The sequence below is a fragment of the Dreissena polymorpha genome, chromosome 1 (assembly GCF_020536995.1).
Source record: "Dreissena polymorpha isolate Duluth1 chromosome 1, UMN_Dpol_1.0, whole genome shotgun sequence".
NCBI lineage: Eukaryota > Metazoa > Mollusca > Bivalvia > Myida > Dreissenidae > Dreissena > Dreissena polymorpha.
In genome coordinates, this window is record NC_068355.1 from 52965233 (window position 1) to 52988430 (window position 23198).

Sequence of the window (23198 nt, forward strand, 5' to 3'; positions counted from 1 at the left end):
CTTATTGTATTCAACTTTGCATCTGCAAGTGTTTGAATTTTTTCGTGTTTTTCAGCTTTCATTGATAGCTTTTTATTAGTTTGACCTCCAACGATAGACAATAGTCCTAAACCTAAGGCAGCACCTTCCATTGCTATTGCAACTGGCGCTGCAATGATTGTACTCAATACTCTTATCCCCGTAACACCTAACACCATTCAAGAAACAACAAGAGCGTGGTCTACTCCTGCTACAATTCTCACTGCTCTGTGTTACTGTTTAGACAAGTTTGCACGCTTGTCTCTTTCTGCGGCAATTTCTTTCTGATTTTTTTTAATCTTTTGAAGTCTGTATAACTGAGCACTTCCTTTAACTCTAATCAGTTCGGGAGCCTCCGGAACGACAACTGGAGATGGATATAGTTTAGCGTCACTAGCATACGTATCTTATGCGTTACATTTAGAATCTTTGTACTCCATTTTTATATTTAATTTTTTTTTTAAATGACTGATGTGTAACAAAACATAAAGATTCACCTTCATCAATATCTACTGCAGCGTCTGAGTTGTTTGGAATTGTAACAATTATGTCGTTTATAGATTCAGCAATAGTACCATTTTGTAAACTACATCTCTTTTCTTTTAAGCTTTGTCTGAGAGATACCGAACAAACACCTAAAAAAAGCCGTACACCTATTCCTAATGCAATAGTTAGTGCTACTTTCGGTTGAATAGTGAGCGATTGTTGTGCAAAAATGTTCCACTTACCATACAGTGGTTCTGCAGGATGTGCAAGATTATCGTGTGGCAACCAATTTACTGACGCTGGTGGTGATCGTTGAGACTTGTGGATAAACTTGTGAATTGGCATACTATATCTTTGCATTTTTATATACGTAAATATTTTTTAGAGAAGCATCCCTTATATTTGAATACGGCTAAATGGTGAATTCGGTCCTAGTAGCAATCCTGTTCCCGTTCTCATGTACATTCCTTTTCCAGATTTCAGATACAGTCCCTCTCCTAACGAACTACCTTTCTTTCACGGAGCTAAATACAATCCTTTACCTGCTTGTGTTACTTTACAACCTCTTTCGTTTTTCTTAATAAATAACACCTGATCCACTAATTTTGTTAACAACTTTACTACCGGCTACGGCTCCTACGCCGGTTAGTAAGCGGGTTGCAAGTCCTGGTAAAACGCTTGACGTAAGAAATTTACCCGCGGTTGCCAACATCGGCGAAATAGCTCCAATAAATCCCCCTTCAACTTTTGCATTGTGTTCTATTTGTGTTTTTGACATTTAAATCGTCACTCCTCTTCCACTTTGGTACGCTTTTGTTATTTTGTTGATCTGTGCTTGAGTGAGGGCTAACACATCTTATCCGGATATATCCTTATATGATAAACGGATAGACACTGCCTCTCCTGCTAGAATAGCATTTTTAATTTTTCCCTCCGACCTTCGCTAATATTTACTTTACATGCTCGTAACGACTAATTTTATATAGGATTTAATTTATTTTTACTTTTCTCTTATATGAAATCGTATCGAAAGATCTTCACCACGCAAATTTACAAGTTTCCCGTTTTTATCAGTGAGTTTGTCTCAATTGACGATATTTTCGATAAATTAACAGGTAAATACACCAAATTAACTGGTGTTTCCATAATTTTATACCCGGGTCCGACTGATGGAAAAAAAACTATAAATGACGTTGTCAGTCGAATTGTTAACATATGATGAGTTAGTTATATCACAAGTTACTCTCAAGCTACTACCACTGAATATATTCACAATATTTTCTGACTCGTGATATTCTGATGCATATACTTCTGCATTTAACCCCAATACTGTTCTGATAGAGTTTGCAGTTGTTAGGTCTATTTTATAATTTTGTGCTATATTTAGTACTGTTTTAAGTGTGCTGTCGTTTTACTCTAGCGATATAGCGTACTCGTCCGAGACAGAGTTGTAATGCCCATTTTCCCTCATTATTCGTTGGACGTAATCGTTAATATCATCTACTTCGTATGAACCTTCGGGAATATTTATATCAAATTTTTTTCCGTCAAGACAATAGCGAAAATTATTATTTAAAGAGTCTATATTTGGAAATGAATAGTAGGTCTCCAAATTAACTAAAGCCATTTCGTATTTTTTTGTCTACATCTAGTTGAAATCTTGGACTTGATAAAGTACAAATTCGAGAGCTATTTCCTTTCAATATCAGGTGAAAAGAATTCTTCGGACTTGTATTAATCCTAATTTGTTTTAATTCTTATAACATGTCCTCAAGCTCTCTTGTTTCCATTTTTATTAAGAAAAAAGTTTTTTCAATAAGTGAGGTATGTAAAGGTAGTCAAATCCTTATCTATACTTACCATTATTTTTTTACTAGTAAGATCTATAACAGCAAATCTATGAGGACGGTCCCAGGCTACTTTACAAAAATTTCTAAATTCTTCATTTGACATATCAGTTGAAACGTGATCGTTGTAGATGTGATAAATATTTTTCATGTCCTGTGGGAACACACACATAAAGTTTGCATTTTCACGTATTGTTTGTCTTGGAAGTTTAAAGTAGTTTTGTGCGAGATAAAAGCAGTCTACATTGCTGTGGCGTCCTCTTATGTAATAAGTTTCACATCTGTTTTGTTTTTCCAACTGAAGGTCGTCAAAAATCATTAAATTAGTTTTAGAGCTACTCAAGTCTCTAGGATCTGGTACATCATCAGACGTTAAAAAATTACATTCAATATCAGCTGGCCTATCTAAAAATTTAGCCATTTCTTCAACTAAAAAAACTGGTGAAACGTCGTTCTCTATTATATAGTCTTGTTCGGCAAGCAATTTCAGAATCTCTTCTTTAGGCAGCTTTTCTTCAAACGCTTTCTTGATAATTCTGTACTCCGGCTTAAATAGCGACTTGCCACAAACTTGCAAGTTGTTGTAGTCTAACCATCCTGGTCGTAGTAAAAGGTTTAACAATAGTATAGTTTTTCCTCATTCGCTTTTACCAATAATAAGACCTCGTATTGATCTCGGTAAAAGTCCACTGTTGCATCTTTTTGAAATATCATCATTCCACGAAAGATCTGTAATTTCCTTTGTAAATATTTTTTTTTCATTTAAAAATGTATTGCGGAAAGTGCAAAAGCAAAACTGAAAAAGTTGATGTGCAAGATGTTGTAAGTATAAACAATAAACCAATGCTTCGCGGAAAGTGCGTCGTTTGCGGTTGTGTTAAAACACAGTTTGTAAAAATGCATACTCAAACTATAGGAGACTTGGTTTCGTCGTTAAATTCTGTAACTAGTAAAGTAAAGCTTCCGTGGGCTAAATTTCCCGGTGAAATGCATATTCTAGGAATGAACTTTGCAGGACTTGGAACTAATTTAAACGAACGATTATGTTCAACTGGTGCTTATAAAGCCTGGAGTAAACCAGTTGATCGAGTTGATAATGCTGCCTACCATCATGATTTAGCTTACCAACACTTTCCAGATACAGTATAAAGAAGTGAATGTAGAAACGCAGCTTATAAAATTAAGCTTGAACAAACGGATGCTATTAAAGACCCAACGATCCGTGAAAGAATTGAGCGTAGTATAATAAAGCCAAGAATATCTACCAATGCAAAGTTTGAGTTAGGTTATAAGGGGGAAAAAGTCGTGGCTAAACAACTAAAATGGACTGATCAGCTCGCAAACGAAGTGCATAGACCCGTTGTTAAACGTTTAAGAAAAGAATACTCGTTGTTAAAATATGGGCTGCTAATTTAGTAGACATGCAAGCTTTTGCTAAGTTTAATAATGGTGTAAAATACTTGCTAACAGTTATAGATGTATTTTCAAAATATGGATGGATTGTTTCATTAAAGAGTAAAACCGGAGTTGAGGTTGCAGAAGCATTTCACAAAATATTTAAGGAAAGGCAACCCCAAAAGTTTTGGGTCGATAAAGGAAAATAGTTCTACAATAAAAGTGTAATTTCTTTGGGAGTCGGGTTGTATTCCGCAGAAAACGAAGAGAAAAGTTCCGTGGTAGAGCGGTGGAACAGAACAATGAAGGAAAAGATGTTCAAATATTTTTGAGCCATCTCTACCAGAAAATATATCGATGTCTTAGATGAAATGGTAAATGATTATGACAACACAAAGCATTCATCAATCAAACTGACACCTGTTTACGCTAGTCATAAAAAGAACGAAAGCGTAGTTTGGTCCAATTTGTACTCCAAACACCCTCAAAAGTACGGTAAGCCAATATTTGAAGTCGGCGATAAGGTGAGAATAACTAAGAAAAAGGGAATATTTGAAAAAGGATATACGCCTAGATGGACTGAGGAAGTGTTTACAGTGTCACAAGTTCAATATACGGATCCGCCAACGTAAAAAATTACTGATTATAATTATACGTTTTATGAACAAGAACTACAAAAGACAAGTCAAGAAGTATATAGAATTGAAAAAGTTATTCGAAAACACGGAAACAAGTCGTTAGTCAAGTGGCTCGGTTATCCCGACTCGTTTAATTCATGGGTTGAAAGCCTAATAGACTTGTAATAGTCATTTTCAAACCCATTTTGGGTTTGGAAATGAACCTTATTTCTTTTTATGATCTACTAAATCCATAACACCATAATCCATAACACGTTGATCATAAATAAAACTGTTTTTAACAGGTTTATGACTTTTGAATTTAATGCTTTTCAATATTTTTTGTGAACATTTTAAATCTTGTAAAAATCTTGTATTTAGATGGTCATCTTGTGGTGGTGGATTTTCAATTTTCTGAATACGCCGTTGAATCAACTCTTGTACCGTTTTGCTATCCATTTTATATATAGTAAAAAAATACTTAAGTCAATTCATTTTTTTTGTGCGACCTATCCTGTCGTGATCGTTTGATATAAAATATATATATTATATATGAAAACAATGTCTGACGTAAATATGAATATTATTTCATTACACAACAAATTCTTTCCCGCTTTTCACAGAAAAATCAGGAGGCAAAGAACACCTTGCAAACCGTAATCGATTTACTTTCCTCTCCATTATTTACGGAAGAGACAGTGCGTTATTTACAGGAAACGAAAAAAGAGCTAGAGCGCCGCGTGCTCATTAAAATCGCGTTCATCGTTAAAACCACGGAACTGGTGCAGGGGTCTACGACGATTCTGAAAAACCCGCTAAATGCTAACATTGAAGAGAAGAAAAACACGCTGCCTCAACAGTACGTGGCCATTTTGTCCGAGTTGGTGGAGGATAAGAAATGGAACATTAAGATACAAAAACCTCTTTCGGTGCAAAAGACGGTGTGCGACGTCTGTCAAAATAACGACCCGATAAAATTTGAAATGGACGAGAGCAGTAAAAGTTTTGTCTAATATGCTCAACGCAACACGATGTTCTTGAAACAAGCCAGGCGGTGCACAACGACTACGATCGAGTTAAAATGGTTACGAAGGTCGCGTACTCGCGTATAGTACACTTTCACGAGTGCATAAAGCAGTACCAGGGTAAGCAAAACTGCAAGATTACACACGAGGTGTTTGATAAGCTACATCAAAAGTTTCAGACGTTTCGTCTGCTAAACGACTCCGATAACGCACACATTAAGTACTCGAGAATAACCAAGAATACCATTAAAATGTTTTTGAAACAGCTTAACTATTCCAACCACTACAAAAATGCTAACTATATTTATAACGTTCTGGTTGGAAAACGTATAGACGATATTGAGTATTTAGAGGACAAAATAATCGAAGATTTTAAGGAGCTTTCATCCTTATACTACTCCATTTATGGGAAGGATAAACCAATGGAACTTAAACGTAAGAACTTTATAAATATCCTTTTTCAACTTCTCCGCAACCGAAACCATATGTGTAAATTGGAGGATTTCGTGGTTTTGAAAACCATTGAGAAGAAAAAGTTTTACGACAAGATTTGCTCACATTTGTTTAGAATCCTGGGTTGGAGTTTTACACCAACATTTTGATTCTTATGGGTGTGTTCTGTTCTTATCGTCAAAAACAAAATGTAATTTGGAAATGGTTAGATATAAAAAATAGGATATACAAAACAAACCATGAATACTTATTTACAAAAAGGTCTTTTAGAGTTACAGAATAACAAGTACAGCAAGGCTATCTTTGATGTGGTTAATACCGTTCCGGTATGCATAACAGTAATTGTACTAATTGCGAATGAGATGCTACCAGATCTTAACTGGGGGAGAATCTTAACTCTGTATACCTTTCAACAGCAGATGGTTTAAAAAATCCAACTACGACCCAGAGTTTTCAGAGTTAATTGAGATATGGCTTAAACAAAATGTTATTCCGTGGGTTGAAGCGAATGGAGGATGGGAGGGTTTAAACACGTTTCTTCAAGGTCGAAAGTCGATAGGCGAATATCTAAGGGAAAGCTTGACCTTTATGTGGAACTGGAATAAATAATATATTTCCAAGATTACCATGGCATTCTTACTCGGAATGATCAAGCCAAACGACATTGTTTACCAAGACTTTGAAATTAAACATAGAAAAGGAGAATATTTTGCATAGGCCTAAACTGTCGAAAGTCCTCCACCCGCCCCGTCACGATAATAAGAAAATTGAATTTTAATGGTAAAGGTGTTATTCGAAAGTTTTAATACTTGTTTTAAATTTATGGTTAAGGAAAGACCATTAATTTATAAAAGTGTGATTACTTTATGTTGACATGAAAGGAAAACTGCTTTAGTATATTTCTTTACGGAAGGGAAACGTAAGGGAAACGCACGGGAAACGACAGTTAGTCAGCCGCGCATATTTCTATCTACTCATACTTTTTGGCGTCAAGCTCTTGTGAAATGACTTGCCAGCATAGTTTTAGTTTACACGATGAGTTATTTTTTTACACCATGACACCCTTTTCATATCATGCCGTCTTAAAATATGGTACACCTCAATAATATGGTCATGCCGGATTAGTTTATATCGACTAACTGTGAAATAACATGGTATGTCGTCATAGTTTTGTAGATTTTTCCCCTTTTAATTTTACTCGCCATAAAGACATTAAGTTAGTCTCGACGTAAATGTTTCCGGCTTTTCCAGAAAAAAATATTGTGTCGACATGATCTAAGGCGACAAATGAACATACTTTTTGGCGTCATGCTCTTGTGAAAATGACTTGTCATCATAGTTTTAGTCAACACGATGAGTTATTTTTTACGCCATTACACCTTTTTCAAATCATGCCGTCATAGAATGTTGAAACCATCAAAGCATCAGGGTGTACCATATACGCTTCCATAGTTTCCGTATAATTGCCGCTTAATTCTCAGTAACGAGTTAATTTGCTGGAGACCTTTATCAGATTTCAATTAATTACTTTCATAATGGTTTTAATGGATTCCTAGTTAATGGTGCCAATAGGTCAGCCGATATAATAGCAACATTATTTATTTATGTGTGGCCGTAGATGATGTTGACACGCACGTTTATGACAGTTCGTTCCGCTACAATGTTTCTTTTATTGGAGTCATTGTCCTTTGAAAACTAATTCCTGTTCATATTTAATCACGAACAGGAATGGTCAGAATATAATAAAACATTACTTGTAGAATTCGTATTGGGTGGACATGCGTTTATTTTCAGGATGTTGAGCTTCTGTTACGTTTCAGAGAGATTTTTATACGTTATACGTGTCTGTATCAGCCAAAAGAACTACTTACAGTTTACGTTTTCTTCCACATTCTTAAAAACCTATTTACATGCGGTTTTCCTATGGGGTTATAATACGCTTAAGTCAGTCAACAACAGTTATTTAAGAGGGTTTAAATATTCATCCGATTAATAATTTATTTCCGTTTGGCTTCTCGGATTATAATAATCCAAATTTTTAAACTTATACGTAGCATAGGCTTTGCACGAACATATTGTCCCATCATTCCGCTCCGATGGCAGATCAATACAATTAATCCGGTTTGTTGATTTTTTTTTAAAGAGTAATTGGCTCAATTGTCTTGTTCCCATGCTAACAATAAACCCATACATTGAATAAGAGCATTATCGCAAGAATTCATGAATATCACCAATAATATTTGTTATAGCTGCCGCGTCACAGATTTGAAAAAACAACAACAACATTATTTCAAATTTATTAAACTACTATTGACATATCTAAATTAAAAAAAATCATGGTTAATACATTACTAAACATTCATTTAAGTCATGTTTAAGGGTCTCAATACGCTTTCCTGCTATTTAGATGTCTCGTATTAGTTACTTTTTCGGAGACCTTAATTTCGGACGGTAAAATTCGGACCACGGACTTATAGAATAGCGCAGCATAATATTTGTTATAATTGGCTTTGTTAAGTGGTGTTTCTTTAAACTCTGAACCAGTGCTTAGTTTTGTGGCTGCACTTAACATTTGATCAATACTATCTAAAAGCTGAATACCCCGGTACTCGACATATTTCAGATATCGCTATCTATTTTCAACAATGAACCTCAATTGCAACCACAGAGTTAACCTGATAGTTAAATAGCTAAATAAAATAAATATAACCGATCGTTTTGTTTAGTAACAAGTTTTAAACCTATCCTTCTAAACGTTTTAGTACTTTGTGCGATAGCTTCGAGACAGCCATTTAAAGGGGCCTTTTCACAGATTTTGGCATGTATTCAACTTTGTCTTTAAATGCTCTTTATTGATAAATGTAAACATTGGATCTATAAAGCTCCAGTAAAAAAATCAAGAATACGAATAAAAAAAATAACCCTCAACAGGGCTCGAACCACTGACCCCTGGAGTCCTGGAGTAAAAGTCTACCGACTTAGACCACTCGGCCATCCGTGCTCATACAATGAAGTATGTATTTTATACTTTATTATAACTAAAACGAAAATTTGCAAATTTGAAACAACTTTTTTTTTATTTTGTAAATTTACCAAAACGTAAAAAGGCCCCTTTAATCATAAGAGTACGCATTTGATATGATTTGGCTATATTTGGGATACCTATATCGTCCCTTCATTAATGAAAAGTTTGCGGCTATACATCGGCTGTCCCAAAGCAGGTGTTGATGAGTTTTATATTGTAGCTAATCAGTGTCACCAACTTTGTAATCTAAAATAATGAACAACACAGGAAATACCGTCGATAAGATATCGAATTCAAAACAGTGTATGACATGTTTCAAAAGGTATTTATTGTTATTATAACAATTGCTTTACTCACAAACAGAACGAAAAGATGTGGAAATCAGTGTTTGTGATTTTAATACTTTCATTCAATGCTACGAAGGTACTGTTCCGTATATTTATCATATTCGTCAATTGATTTTATTTAGTCTATTTGCAAAAGTAGTAGATATGGGTTTGATTTAGTGTTTAGTGACAGTTTGTCTTTACACTTTCTGCATTGAATGTATAGCGATAAGATTTTTTTTTAAATTATAAAACGTTTTAGTTTCATATTTTCAGCTATGTTGCGTTACCACTTCATAACTTTATTACGTTACCCTATAAAATGTTATATTCCTAATCTGCTACAATGCTACAAGAAGCAAATACACATTTAATTTGCTTTAACATAAAGATGCGTGTATGAAAAATTTGCCTTTCTATGCATTTAAATGAAATGATATAAACTAATGCATATTACACAATAGACCACGTGATACAGCTAACCAAAGAGTTTTTTTTATTACAAGCGACTTCAGCAAAGTATTAATCCATAAACTTAAAAGAAGTTTTTATGAAGGAAAACCATGAAACGATCTGTTGTCGGTATACGAATCGAGTCAAAATAAGCGGTTCTTTTCATCATTCGTCTGCTTAATACTGGAATTAGTAAATGTGTTATTGTATACTATCTGATTAAATAATTTCCTTAATAATGCCACTTTAATAAATATTTAACAAATGTGAACGGAAAATTAGCTATGCAGACAGCAAAAACACTTACTATTTACAAATCTCTATGTTTCAAAGGTCATTGCTGGTCGTGTTAACTTCGAATTGGAGGTTTTACAGTACGACAACCCACGTGACATCTCATTGAGGGGAAATGATACAAATGGTGCCTGGAAATGCTGCGATATGAGATCGACTGCACCTCAGTCAACCTGCACGACGCATTGTCCGACCGCCTTTGTGTTCTGCTGGGCAGGGTTATTACTAATATGAATTTTCCATTTATTTTACTTTTATTAACATACATGATTTTGTATTATTTTCCATTACATAAATGTTACAAATAGAGCCCATACATATACTCAGTAAAGACCTAAATAAAAATACACTAGGGCTCTAAAGCTTTCAGAGTTAACTGATCATAATTGATTATACTAAGAATAACGATTTGTTTACATATTTAAAATGTCTACGATGCTGTCATTATATTCTTTAAAAAGACGAACTTTAATTAAGAAGTGTATGTAACTTTATATATCATATGTCAGCGATCTACGTGTTATACTTAATTGTTACCAGAACAAAAGAAACTCTCCAAACATTTAAATCGTATACTTATGTAAAATCGTCAATTATTGAATCTGGTCATATTATAGTAGTGTTATAAATAGTGTTATTATCCCCCCTCATCAGGAGTGCGAAGTGAACAAAATGGGCATTTTCAAAGGTCACTTTAATTTTAACTATAGTGTATGCACAATGTTCACTATTATACCATTATCGTTTTTATTCCGCTCGTGTGGACTCGAACAAATAAATTTTAATTATTACGACAGTAATCTTTGGATGACATAAAATTTCAACACGCCTAAAACAAAGATATTGTCAATCGATATATCGTAGTTTGTTTACTTTCAATTTTAATGTTAACAACTTTGTTTACACTATTTTGCTATATTGTCTCAACTTTCAATCTACTGAAATTTTAAAAACAATTGTCGAGATTACACGTACACACATTTATGATTACTCTTATCTTCAATTTCGTGTTTGTTTTTAAGTGCGAGTGCTACGCTAAAATTAACGATTGTTATGAAAACACTGATACGTGCTATTAAGTCCCAGATAATTGTTATGAAATCACTGATAAGTGCTATTAAGTCCCAGACAATTGTTATGAAAACACTGATAAGTGCTATTAAGTCCCAGATAATTGTTATGAACACACTGATAAAAAGTATCGCATCTAAGTTAATTATTAAATAAACTATTAAAAATCATACAAACAATTACGAGAGCTTATATGTGTATTTGACTTCGGTTTTAGCGTTCGGCGTCTTTCGCAAAATATATAAAATACAATTTTGTCACAAGGTACAATTGTTGTCCTTACCGTAATAGAACCGACGACGGAAGTTGCACTGGTCCGCAAATCTCCACGGTCCCTCTGTTGACAAACACCTTTGCAGCTTCATATAACAGAACATTTGCCGTTCAAGGACAATGGGCGATCGGGACAGAGGTAGTCATAACTTGTCAATTTCATAAAATTAATAATGCTTTATACAAAGAAGTGTTTATTTTTTTAATGTGACAATTGTGGTATTTTCTCTAAAGTGTATTTTCATAATAATGATTTGTAATAGAAGATTAACATGTTTCATTGTTTTTTCTATTTTTTAGGACAGTATGACAATTATCATAGAAGTTCGAAATATAAACCTCAAGAACACGTATGACGTAATATCCCACTTTACTACAAAATTCAATGGAGACATCGCACAAACATACGCATTGTCCAAACAAAATATATTCGATACAATGATAGACAAAAAGACGCTGGTAAGGTAAGCCACGTGTGTATGCTGTTAATGTTTTATGTTAATGTAAAGTGTAAATAAAGTAGAGCCAAAGTATTAATGAAAAAAGCACGCAATAAAAAATCGTATTTATAATTCTATGGCTGATCATTGTATTTGCTTTATTTTATCATGCCTTAAGAAGCTGTCATTATGGTGCACTGGTTAACATAATATAATTCAGTTAATGCATTTTAATAAAAATATTGTATTATTTTTCAATTTGAATGACCATGTTGTGTTATTACTATTTATTTACACTTATGCGATATTGCTCTGTATTGCATATGCGAAAACCGTCAATTGTGATAAACACATATTAATAATACTTTCTCGTCTGAAAATATTTCTGGGGTTAATTTTTGCTATAAATCTCATGATTATAACTGTATTAAATGTATATTAGCTTATATTGATCAGTCAAAAAAAACAAAAAACTAGTGTGTTCAATTCCAGTTTGACCATAGGGGTAAGAGTTTGGTGTATGGAAGGCTATTTCGGACCAAACTGTAACGTCCAATGTAATGGATATAAAACATGTCCACATCATGACGAGGTCGTTAATAAATTCAGCAATAATGGTGAGTATTTAAATCAGACAAAATCAAGATAAGTGGTTAAGTAAATATACATACATGGAGAAAGCATATTAGATCAGATACGTCATTTGTAATGTGTATTTAAGTTTTCGTGGATTTAGCATTGTTCATTGTTGTTGTTGTTTTGTGTTTTTTTCATTGATCTTTCTATATGCTATACGTATATTTGGCAACTTCACTTACAAATTTAAGCTTGAAACATGCGGCCATTTGAGATAGGATGTTCGTCACATGTTTAACAAAACTCAATCGTTTATATTTTCAACAAATCAAACCTTATTCTATTGTCCAATTACTTTAAATCAAAAGGAAATACTTTAAATGTTTCAGAAATTGTTCTTTCAATGATAAACAACGGCACACAAAACCACAATATTAGAGCGAACACGATTATATTGTATGACTTCTTTGCCAAAACGGTTTGTCAGAACTCAACAGACATTAGATTGGATATTCAAGACTTCTCATTCCAACCATCGTAAGTACATGTCTACACATGTGACACTCTCTCCGCTTTTAGGTTTACAAATGATACTAAATATAATATCAATACCTTTACATGTTGCTTAAAAACATCACTGACAGTGTTATGGACTTCACAATCAACCAGATAACCTTCATCTTCAAATGATGTGGGTATCTTTCTTGAATGATGATTAACACATTTTTTGTTAAGTGTGCTTGTTGTTGATCGTTTATCAGCATGCATATGTACACGACATATTTTATTTGTAGTGTAAGGCTATTTGCCAAAACTGCTTATTAATCAGCCTGAAAATATTATTAAGTTTTTCATCACTATTTGACAAAGACATACACAACATAATAACTGTTTAAGTGAATACCCAGTTTATTCATGCGATTATGACTTGTAGACCTTAATAAGATAGCAAACGCTTAAGTGTTTACTTAATGGAAGTGTCAGCGATATATCCCCCGCATATGTCGATTTATAAACTAAATTATTTCATAGTTGAATAGCCAAACACGCATATGGACTGTGTCCATATGCTAGTGACATGAATAAGAAAAGGCCCGCCATTATTTATAATCATAAATTAATTTCTCGTTTTGGTTTCAAGCCTTGATTATGGGACATACCATATAGCGGTTCGACTTGGTGCCAACTGTAGTCACAGGCAAGTCAGTCCCCTGAAGGTTGTATCCTGGTTGCTACAACACCGCTATCATGCGCCTGACAAGGACCTGTCCGTCTCCAGCCCTGTATTGAATTTGTCTCCTTCGGGCGTCTTGGTAAACTACTTTCCCTTGACGAACTTATTCCCGCACCTCTATTTACCATTACACGATCAACATAAGAAACATAAATTGTGTAAAGTGAATATGCCATACAGAAATACATCCATTCGTGGTACAGGACACAGGATATTAGCACACCAAATGGAGACATTAAATTATAAGTGTTTTTATTAGAGTTCTCAAACAGCTTTTTTGCCTAAGTTGCTTATGTAGCTTTTTATGGAAAATATTGATGAAAGCAAACAACAAATGTTTTCGTGTTTTCGGTATTGAGCTGATGTTATTCAACATATAGAAACCAGAGCACTTTCATTTTATAATAAATATGGAGACGAAACACTTTCATGTTCTTTACATTTCGTTCAGTGTATACATCAGTTAAATCAGCAACCAATTATATATTAATCGTTTAATATACATTTTTTTAAACTATAAAATGTCAAGTCCGAAAACCAAAAGTTGATTTTTTTAATGTATCCATTACAAAACGCATTATTTCAGCAAACAACGACGACTGTTCTATTCAGGGTAGCCACAATGGAAGATATACGCTGTGGCAACTGCAGCGTGCACATCAGAATAAACTTCTGCTCTGGCATTGGGTAGGACCATACCAAAATCAGATAGCATTAAACATCTTTTAAGATCCTATTTTACATATTGCATACGAATTTTATTATTACATTTGCTGAAGTTAAAGGCGAATCCGGCGTTTAAATTCGCACGACATATACCAACTACTGAACACATTACTACAATTTGTTGCATACTTTGTGTGTAATGAGTCCATGCCCTAAAATGAAACATCACATTTGTCAGTTTTAGAAAACGCATTATTATTTCATGCCATTGAATTATGTGTACTTCATAAAGCATGCTCAATGTTCGTTTTATAAGTTAAATATGTTTTCTCTGGTTAACCTCTGTTAGTAATCATGAAGTTTTACTACTTAACATGGCATTCGATTGTTTCTATTGTATCAAAATTGGGTCTAAATATTTTGCCCCTCCCTCTTCGAACGAGAGGGATATATTGCCTAGAACCTGTCGGTGTATAGTCGGTTGCTCGGTAGGTAGGTAAATCGGTCAGTAGACCATTCTTTTCCGAACGATATCTACTGATCTATTAGAATTCGACGTACACATTGATCTAATGATTATATTGGAGGGATGTTAGTAGCCTATTGATTTTAAGGTCCACACGTTAAAGATCAGGGTCACAACGGCCAAAAGCAAGAAAAATGAAAGAGAACAATTATTAGTTCCAGTTTTATTGAACGTACCGTAAACACGTGCAAAAACATCCCTATACCACACTTTAATAGGTGATCTAGCTTGCATTGGGACATTAGGATTCTTCGAGTTTTGGACAGATTAAGGTACTAGCAGCTATAAATCCGTAAAGCATTTTTCATATTCCGCCACAGGCGGAGGGATAAAGAATTGGCTTCGTCAGGTCGTCTCTCCGTCCGTCCGTCCGTCCGTCAGCCAGTTTGTCAGTCCGTCAATTCTTCAATCCGTCCGTCCGTCTGTCCGTCTGTCACAAAACATGTTTGGGCTTTATCTCGGAAACTATATAAAATATCAACATGAAACTGTATAGGTGTGTATATATCAATGAGGAGAAATGCCGTGCACAAGAACCATACACCTATACTTTCTGTCATAAGAGTTATTGCCCTTTGTGTGTGTTTTTTGTATGATGAATTGGTTCAGGGCTATATCTCAGATTCCATGCAAGATTTCAACATGACACTGCATAGGTGTATTGATATTAAAGAGGAGAAGTTCCATGCTTAAGAACCACAACCATTCACTCTCTAAAATATGAATTATTGCCCTTAGTTGTTTTTGTATGATGGAACGTTTTAGGCCTATATCTCAGATATGATACAAAATGTCAACATGAAACTTCATGGGGATGTACAAATCAATGAGAAGAAATGCACACGAACCATAACAATGCACTTTCTTAACTAAGAGTTATTGCCCTTTAATATTTTTTGTATGATGCATCTTTTCAAGACTATATCTCAGATACCCTACACGATTTCAACATGAAACTTTACAGGTGTGTAGATATGAATATGGAGAATTGAAATTCATAAAACAGTTACCCTTAACTTAAGTATTACCTATTAAGTATTACCATACACTTAATGATTGTACTGAATATCAACCGATCCATAAACAAAGTTCATTTGGCGGGGGATATCAATTCAACGAATTTGTTTGCTTATGATAGACTTGGTGTTTACAAATCATAAGCCATATAGTTATTAAATCTTTTGTTGATGTCCATATGTGGAGAATTGAACAAATAGTTAAATGTTGGGGGGGGGGGGAGGTTTTACAAAAGATAGCTTGTTGATCTTCAATTTACATAATTGAAATTAAAGAAAGCTAACATAAATAAAGTTTTTCACACAATTAAGGACACATTAAATTTTATTTCATATGAAATATTGACCTTACTCTATATCCTAATTGGCTAATAAATATTTCTTCAGACACTGTTCTAGCCTGGAGACTCCCATTCAATTGTCTTTAGAGAACAGTCAACTAATGCAGAGCGGAAATTCGATACAAGAGATATCACGGTCCATTTTTGCCATCAGCGTTATTGAAATACCCATCGTAAGTTTTTGTACATATAGGTATATACGTGTTGTGGGAAATGTAAAAACATATATATATATATATATATATATATATATATATATATATATATATATATATATATATATATATATATATATATATTCTTAAACAAGATCGTAAATCCGAACAACGCAAGTTAAAATATGTCATGTTGTGCTAAAATGGCAAAACTTCCGGTTGTGTAAAATTTAAAACGAACAAAATTATAGCGATGCGTAAGTTAACATGCTGATAATTATGTTTGTTTAATTGTAACAATATCAATATCTGTGTATACGCATCTGAAAGTAATGCATAATATCAATGGCACTGGATAATTGAAACAAAGTGTCAAATAGTTCCTATTTTTATTTAGTAAAACAAATGCTTAATTTTGCAGCATAATCTTTATCTGCATACATATGTATTCCCAGGTCTTGGACGTGACGGTTGATTATGTATATCAACCGGTATTCAATTGGCAACTAAACCGAATCGCGGTGAACCTAAGCATGAAAGCTGGAGATGACAACATAAATAGTTTGGTACTTTTACCTGACAAGACACCAGGTGTCAGGTGATATGTTCAATTCGTTGTTGTAAATATTAAACGATCATTGTTATACAAACAATATACAACGTTACGTCCGCCTTTTTCTAAAAACATTCAAATAGTCAATTCAGTAAAGAAATATTATATGAAGACATTCAATTCAAATATCATTATCCCTAGCCATAGGCGGAGGAATATTGTTTGGGCGTTGTCCATCCGTCCGTCTTTCCGTCTATCCGTCCGTTCGGAGCCATATCTTGGAAGTGCTTTGGCGGATTTCATTGAAACTTGGTATGATTATATATATGTATAAGAGGACGATGCACGCCAAATGACATTGTACACCATCTGTCGATAACGGAGTTATGGCCCCTTGTATCTTGAAAAAAATGCTTTTTTGAGTGTCAATTATAACACTTTTGTGTCCAGAAGCATATTAGCGGATTGGCGGGGGATATCAATTCAAAGAAATTGTTTGTAATATATTTTCAAATAAGTCATTGAGAAACTCCTATAATATGCTGGTATTTAATTTGAAACGTGTGATCACTCGCATATACAATACATGATTATACAAATAACGATAAACCTTAACTGTATTAAATGTACACTTTTATTTCCTTTATACTTAAAGGCTAGAACTAGATGTTCTTGGATGGTGTGGAAATGGACAGTACGGTAAACACTGTGAATACAGTTGTGTTGCGTCGTATTCGAATGAAAATTATACTTGTAGTAGCAGCGGAAACACAGTGTGTATGCCAGGTAAAACAACCATTTTCACACTCAATTTTCTTAAATACATGTTACGGTAAACGTCTTAATTTAACATTGGCAAAAACTAGATTTACTTTGACTCGGCTAAATGAAAAGCTAAGTTTGGATAAACAAAAAACACAATCTCAGGAAAACAAGCATTTGCCGATTTACGTGATATGCATTAATTAATGCTTTCATGACCATAAACTTATTTTATATTGGTTGAATATTGCAAAAATATCATTGTATGGAACGTTTACAAGTATAATATACTTCATTCTTAATTTAATAAGTTTAATATGGTTTTATTGTTTTCGTTGTTTGTGTTTTAACATGTTAGTTATGTACCATTTATAATTCAGCTTACTATTTACGGATCAAGATTATATGAATAAAAACTAATCAAATTGTTTTGTTTCAAGGATTTTCAGCCGCGAAACATGGATGTGCGGATACTGATGAATGCTCGAACAATTCACTTTGCCAAAATGGTGCAACGTGTACAAATACAATCGGATCCTTCTATTGTGCTTGTCAAGATGGCTGGATCGGTTCCACGTGTTCTTATGACATCAACGAATGTGAAACCGCGCCACTTGTGAATGTCATATCATGTTCTAATATACCGGGCTCCTACAAATATACATGTAAGCCGGGTTTTACTGGAAACGACTGCATTGACATTAATGAATGCAACGATGATTCTGAAAATCAAAATATGTGCGATGGAGACACGTGTTTCAACACGTTCGGAAGTTATGAATGTAAAAGCATGTTGCGTTATGGCGAGATTGAGGATGACCCTTGTTCAATTGATGGGGTGGTGTGTGGTAACCATGGTCTGTGTACTAATACATCGAATGGATACACATGTAGGTGCTTTCGATTTTATACCGGTACACATTGTGAAATAACACGTAACCCATGTGTAGATTCTAACACCACATGCGCAAATGGAGGCACGTGCCATTTTAAGAATAACACTTTTCTGTGTGAATGTCCCCCTGGTCTGGATCCATATAGTAATTGTCATCATGATATTGACGAGTGTAGTGAGGCAAATAAACCAAAATTCTGTGTAAATGGTGCATGTCAAAATACACAAGGAAGTTTTGAATGTACCTGCCAAAAAGGTTTTGAAGGTCAAAGTTGTGATCACGAAATAGATATGTGTGCCATAGCACACATACCGTGTTATAATAGAGGTAGATGCTACACAGTGAATCAAATAATTCAGTGCGCTTGCCTTCCTGGTTGGGATCCGCACGATCGCTGTAGGTTCGATATCGATGAGTGTTTCTTGTATTCCAATATATGCGGAAATGGAAAATGTAGAAATACCAATGGAAGTTATGTTTGTGAATGTAATTACGGTTGGCATGGTCAAAACTGCAATGTTGTGTCCACGAATTGCGAAAGAAACCCTTGCCTTCACGGTATATGCAAAGACATGATCGGAGACTATAGCTGCGTATGTCAATATGGCTGGAAAGGGAAGAACTGCAGTGAAGACATTGATGAATGCCAAGCGGATTCAAATCCATGCAAACATGGCAAATGTTTGAACTTAAACGGAGGTTATAATTGCTCTTGTGATTCAGGATGGAAAGGTCCAAACTGCACTGCGGACATTAACGAATGCGAAAATGGAAGTTATATATGTGATTGTTTAAACGGATGGAAAGGGAAGAACTGCTCCGAGGATATTAACGAATGTGCCCCTAATCCATGGCAGCATCATGGGGTATGTAATAACACACAGGGCGGATACGAATGCATTTGTTGGAACAACTGGACCGGAGTTAACTGCAGCATTGACGTCGACGAGTGTGAAAGAAATGACGTGTGTATCAATGGAATATGCCAAAATTATGATGGTGGCTATAACTGCACATGTGTCTCCGGTTGGAAGGGATCAAATTGTTCACATGATGTTGACGAATGTACAAGCATGCCTTGTCTAAATGGTGGCAATTGTTCGAACGTAGATGGTTTCTTCAACTGTTCATGTCCTCAAGGATATAAGGGACGCGTTTGCGATCGTGACGTCGATGAATGCGAAACTGACTTTCATATCTGTGATAATAACGGTACATGTATGAACACATTTGGAAGCTATGTATGTAATTGTTCGAAAGGATGGATAGGTAACAGTTGTGAAAATGATGTTAATGAATGTTTAACTGAACCTTGCAAAAATGGTGGTGTTTGCTTCAATACCAACGGAAGTTTCTACTGTCAGTGTTTTGTTGAAACGGGATTTGCTGGTAGATTATGTGAAAACGATGTAAACGAGTGTCTGACATCACCATGTTTGCATAATGCTATTTGTAAGAACTATGACGGAGGTTTTAATTGCTCTTGTCCCTCTGGATGGACAGGTGAACGTTGCGATGTAAATATTGATGAATGCCAACAACCGCAATGCACTAATGGCGGAACTTGCAACGATTGTGATGGCGGATTTCTGTGTAACTGTCCACTGGCATGGAAAGGAGATAGGTGTGAATTTGATGTAAATGAGTGTGAACAGTCCGTTGTTTGTGAAAACAATGGTACCTGCCATAACACTATTGGTTCATTTTCATGTGAATGTAGCAGGTACTTCGCTGGCAAGACATGTTCAAACTATATTGATCAATGCAACACCGTTACTTGTTATAATGATGGAACCTGTGAAGAGTCACATCTTGATTTTAAATGTCTCTGTCATAAATGGTGGACAGGGAAAGTGTGTGAAACAGATATAGACGAATGCTTGTCATCTCCTTGTTCAAATAATGGAACATGCCAGAACTATAACGGTAATTTTAGTTGTTCATGTACTTCGGGTTGGACAGGCAACTTGTGTGATGTTGATATTAAAGAATGCAAGCAGTGTGCGAACGGTGGAACGTGCGAGTTTGCGGGCGGTGGGTTTCGTTGTCATTGTCCTTCCGCTTGGACTGGTAATACATGTGATGTCGATGTTGATGAATGTGAACATAAAAATATTTGTGAAAACGGTGCAACATGTATAAACTTACCTGGTTCTTTTTCTTGTGTATGTACACAATCCTTCACTGGAAGCAGATGCACCACGTATGTTGATCAATGTAGTTACGTCACATGTTATAATGATGGAACATGTATAGAGACGATTTCAGGCGCTAAGTGTCAATGCCACAAAAGTTGGACGGGAATCAGTTGTGAGAAAGATGTTGATGAATGTCTGCAAAAAGGCACTTGCAACAGTGATACGTTTTGTGAAAATACAAATGGAAGTTATAAGTGCTTGCCACTTCTTTCAACAACTACAACGCGTTTACCATTAACAGAAATTCAGACAACAACTTCCTCCACAACCAGGAAGACTTCTATGCAAAACGATACGACATCCGAAGCATTTAATTCCACGTTAGATCCATCTCGAACCAAATCATCATCAACTACAACTACACCGGTCAATTATATAACACTAACTACAAAGTCATTTAAATCATCTCTTACACCAACATTGCCGGATTCGACCACCGAAAACAAACCTGATACATCAGTTAAACAAGAAACGCAGCCACCATTCTCAAATTCATCTTCGATGGCTGCACAGTCTAAAACAACACAAGCACACTCGCGGTTCACTCTAACACCTACGTTAAGCACACTTTTAATGAACGCAACAAAGCAAGCCCTCTCACAATCCTCGGAATCCCCAATCGAAACTACAACGATTTTACATCCTAACACGACAAATATTACAAATTCGTTGACATCAAAAGCTTCTCCTGCAGAAGTTTTGACAACAAACATTGCGAAGTCGTCAAATCAATATTCGTCTTCTACAACAATATCCCCCTTAGACTCATCTAGTAAAGCATTGCCAGTCACTCATACTGCTCATAGGGCACCAACGACTTCATATCTTTCTTCAAACACATTGTCTCCCAAAAGTACGACCCTGAACATACAGCAAGGTAAAAGTAATTCTCAAACCGAAAAGAAGAAAGATTCCAATGGTATGTTGTTGTTGTTTCTTTTTCTTTAGTTCTGATGAAAAAGTATTTTTAATTTCTGCCGTGTCTTAAACCATGAACAAAAATGTCGAGTTTAAGATATGATCCATTATTTCAAGTTTCAGTAATAACGTACATTTTACCGGATTCAAAAATTGTTAATGTATTGTGTACTATTTTTCGTCAGCTTATTCCGTTTAATAATAATGAGCGCGTTGTTTGTATAGGTTATGTGCCGATTATTGGTGCAGTCGTCGGAGTTGTCTTACTTATCGTTATTGTCGTTGTCAGCTACAGATGTTACAGGTGAGCCTTTAGAACGGTCGGTTTAAACATTATACATTCTTAAATGACAAGAATTTGTATGGGTTTACTGTGCTATATAAAACGCCCATATGCACATTTTTCTCTCATTCTGATTTCGTTTTGTTTTTGTATCGACTACATGTAATTATGTTTTACTGGTTATTCAATATTATCGATAACAAGTTTATGTATATGATATAATTTAGTTCATTTGCTTTACGTAATGCCTTTTTCAATAACTCTATAGATCCCGTCAACTTAATCGCAACGACCAGACGCAAGGTCTTGATGATAACATCCAAATGGGTGCTAACGTGAATACAGCCGAGGAGTCCAACCGGAACACTATAAAGTTTGTTGAAAACCCTGCGTATGATACGTTCTCTGACGGAACAAAGGTCTGAAGGACTGCAGGACGAAACTATTTAGCAGTATTTAGCAAATCCTTCAAAGGTTTTGGTTTATACAAAATACATGGCTGTTTCTCTGTTGTTGTAATTTCATAGCACACGTCGATCCGAGTTAGTTATAAATTGCTACGTCATGAGGGCTCGGAACTGATTTAAAATAAATAATATATTGTACATCTTGGCGTATTATGTATGAGCGCATTTATGATGCACAAGTAGTGCCTTGACGATACCATCAAAAAGGGTGTCAGATGCTTTTGGCGTTTCAATCTGATTTGATTATTAACAACATACACTAATAATAATGATTAAAACATCTTTAAAGGCGGGGAAAACACAGTGTATATAAAAAATAAAACAGCGATAAATAAAAACATTATGTATTTTTGTGAACGTACTCTATTGATATTCGTCACCAATACAGGATGTTACTGTTAAAAATGAAAATGTAGTTGAAAGTTAACAAAATATATATTACCGGTATATTAGACATTAGCCCTAACTGCATCCTCTTGGTTTGTACTCGGGTCAGGACAAACCCCCATAAAGGTCATGCACATTACTCGTTGTGCAAGTTTTGTGAAGCTTATACAATATGTTGTTTAGTTATTGTTCATAGAAATACACCCACTTGCATGTTATTACTAGATTTACACCGGCATTGTTTACTTTTATATCTATATTAGGCGTTAAGTGTTTTCATGCATGTGTAAATACTGATTTACACAAAATCATGTTTGAAGTAGATGATAATTTTGTAGTGGAGTCTACTTTGTTTTAAATTACATAAACGGTATAATGTATTTAATTCCTTTTCACCTTAAAACCTTTTCTTCGTTCATTATAATACTCAGAATCTTCTCTCACGAAATACTGTGTTTTACAAGATGAAATACGTTGGATAATTAATTGATATCATA

The 23198-nt window shown here is 34.8% G+C and overlaps 1 protein-coding gene across 2 annotated transcripts; it reads left to right on the forward strand.

Moving 5' to 3' along the window:
- The first annotated feature begins 9042 nt into the window (after window positions 1–9042).
- LOC127880989 (neurogenic locus notch homolog protein 1-like) lies at window positions 9043–22761 on the forward strand. Of its 2 annotated transcripts, none has more exons than XM_052428556.1 (14): window positions 9043–9188; window positions 9979–10157; window positions 11302–11422; window positions 11584–11747; window positions 12216–12340; window positions 12689–12836; window positions 13441–13612; window positions 14120–14220; window positions 16129–16255; window positions 16693–16835; window positions 17446–17576; window positions 17993–21565; window positions 21790–21868; window positions 22116–22761. In XM_052428556.1, exons 1-14 carry the CDS (start codon window positions 9177–9179, stop codon window positions 22270–22272), a joined length of 5232 nt encoding a protein of 1743 aa, XP_052284516.1. In that variant the 5' UTR covers window positions 9043–9176; the 3' UTR covers window positions 22273–22761. The 2 variants fall into 2 exon arrangements, with proteins under 2 accessions (XP_052284516.1, XP_052284508.1); XM_052428548.1 differs by having other exon boundaries at window positions 9151–9289.
- The last annotated feature ends 437 nt before the right edge of the window (window positions 22762–23198 follow it).

Excerpts from the sequence above, each read along its gene's own strand:
- LOC127880989 (XM_052428548.1), top strand. The coding sequence starts at position 9,239 with ATGTGGAAATCAGTGTTTGTGATTTTAATACTTTCATTCAATGCTACG. Across the intron at positions 11,423-11,583 it reads AATGGGCGATCGGGACAGAG|GACAGTATGACAATTATCAT; the intron begins GTAGTCATAACT and ends TCTATTTTTTAG. Across the intron at positions 11,748-12,215 it reads GACAAAAAGACGCTGGTAAG|TTTGACCATAGGGGTAAGAG; the intron begins GTAAGCCACGTG and ends GTTCAATTCCAG.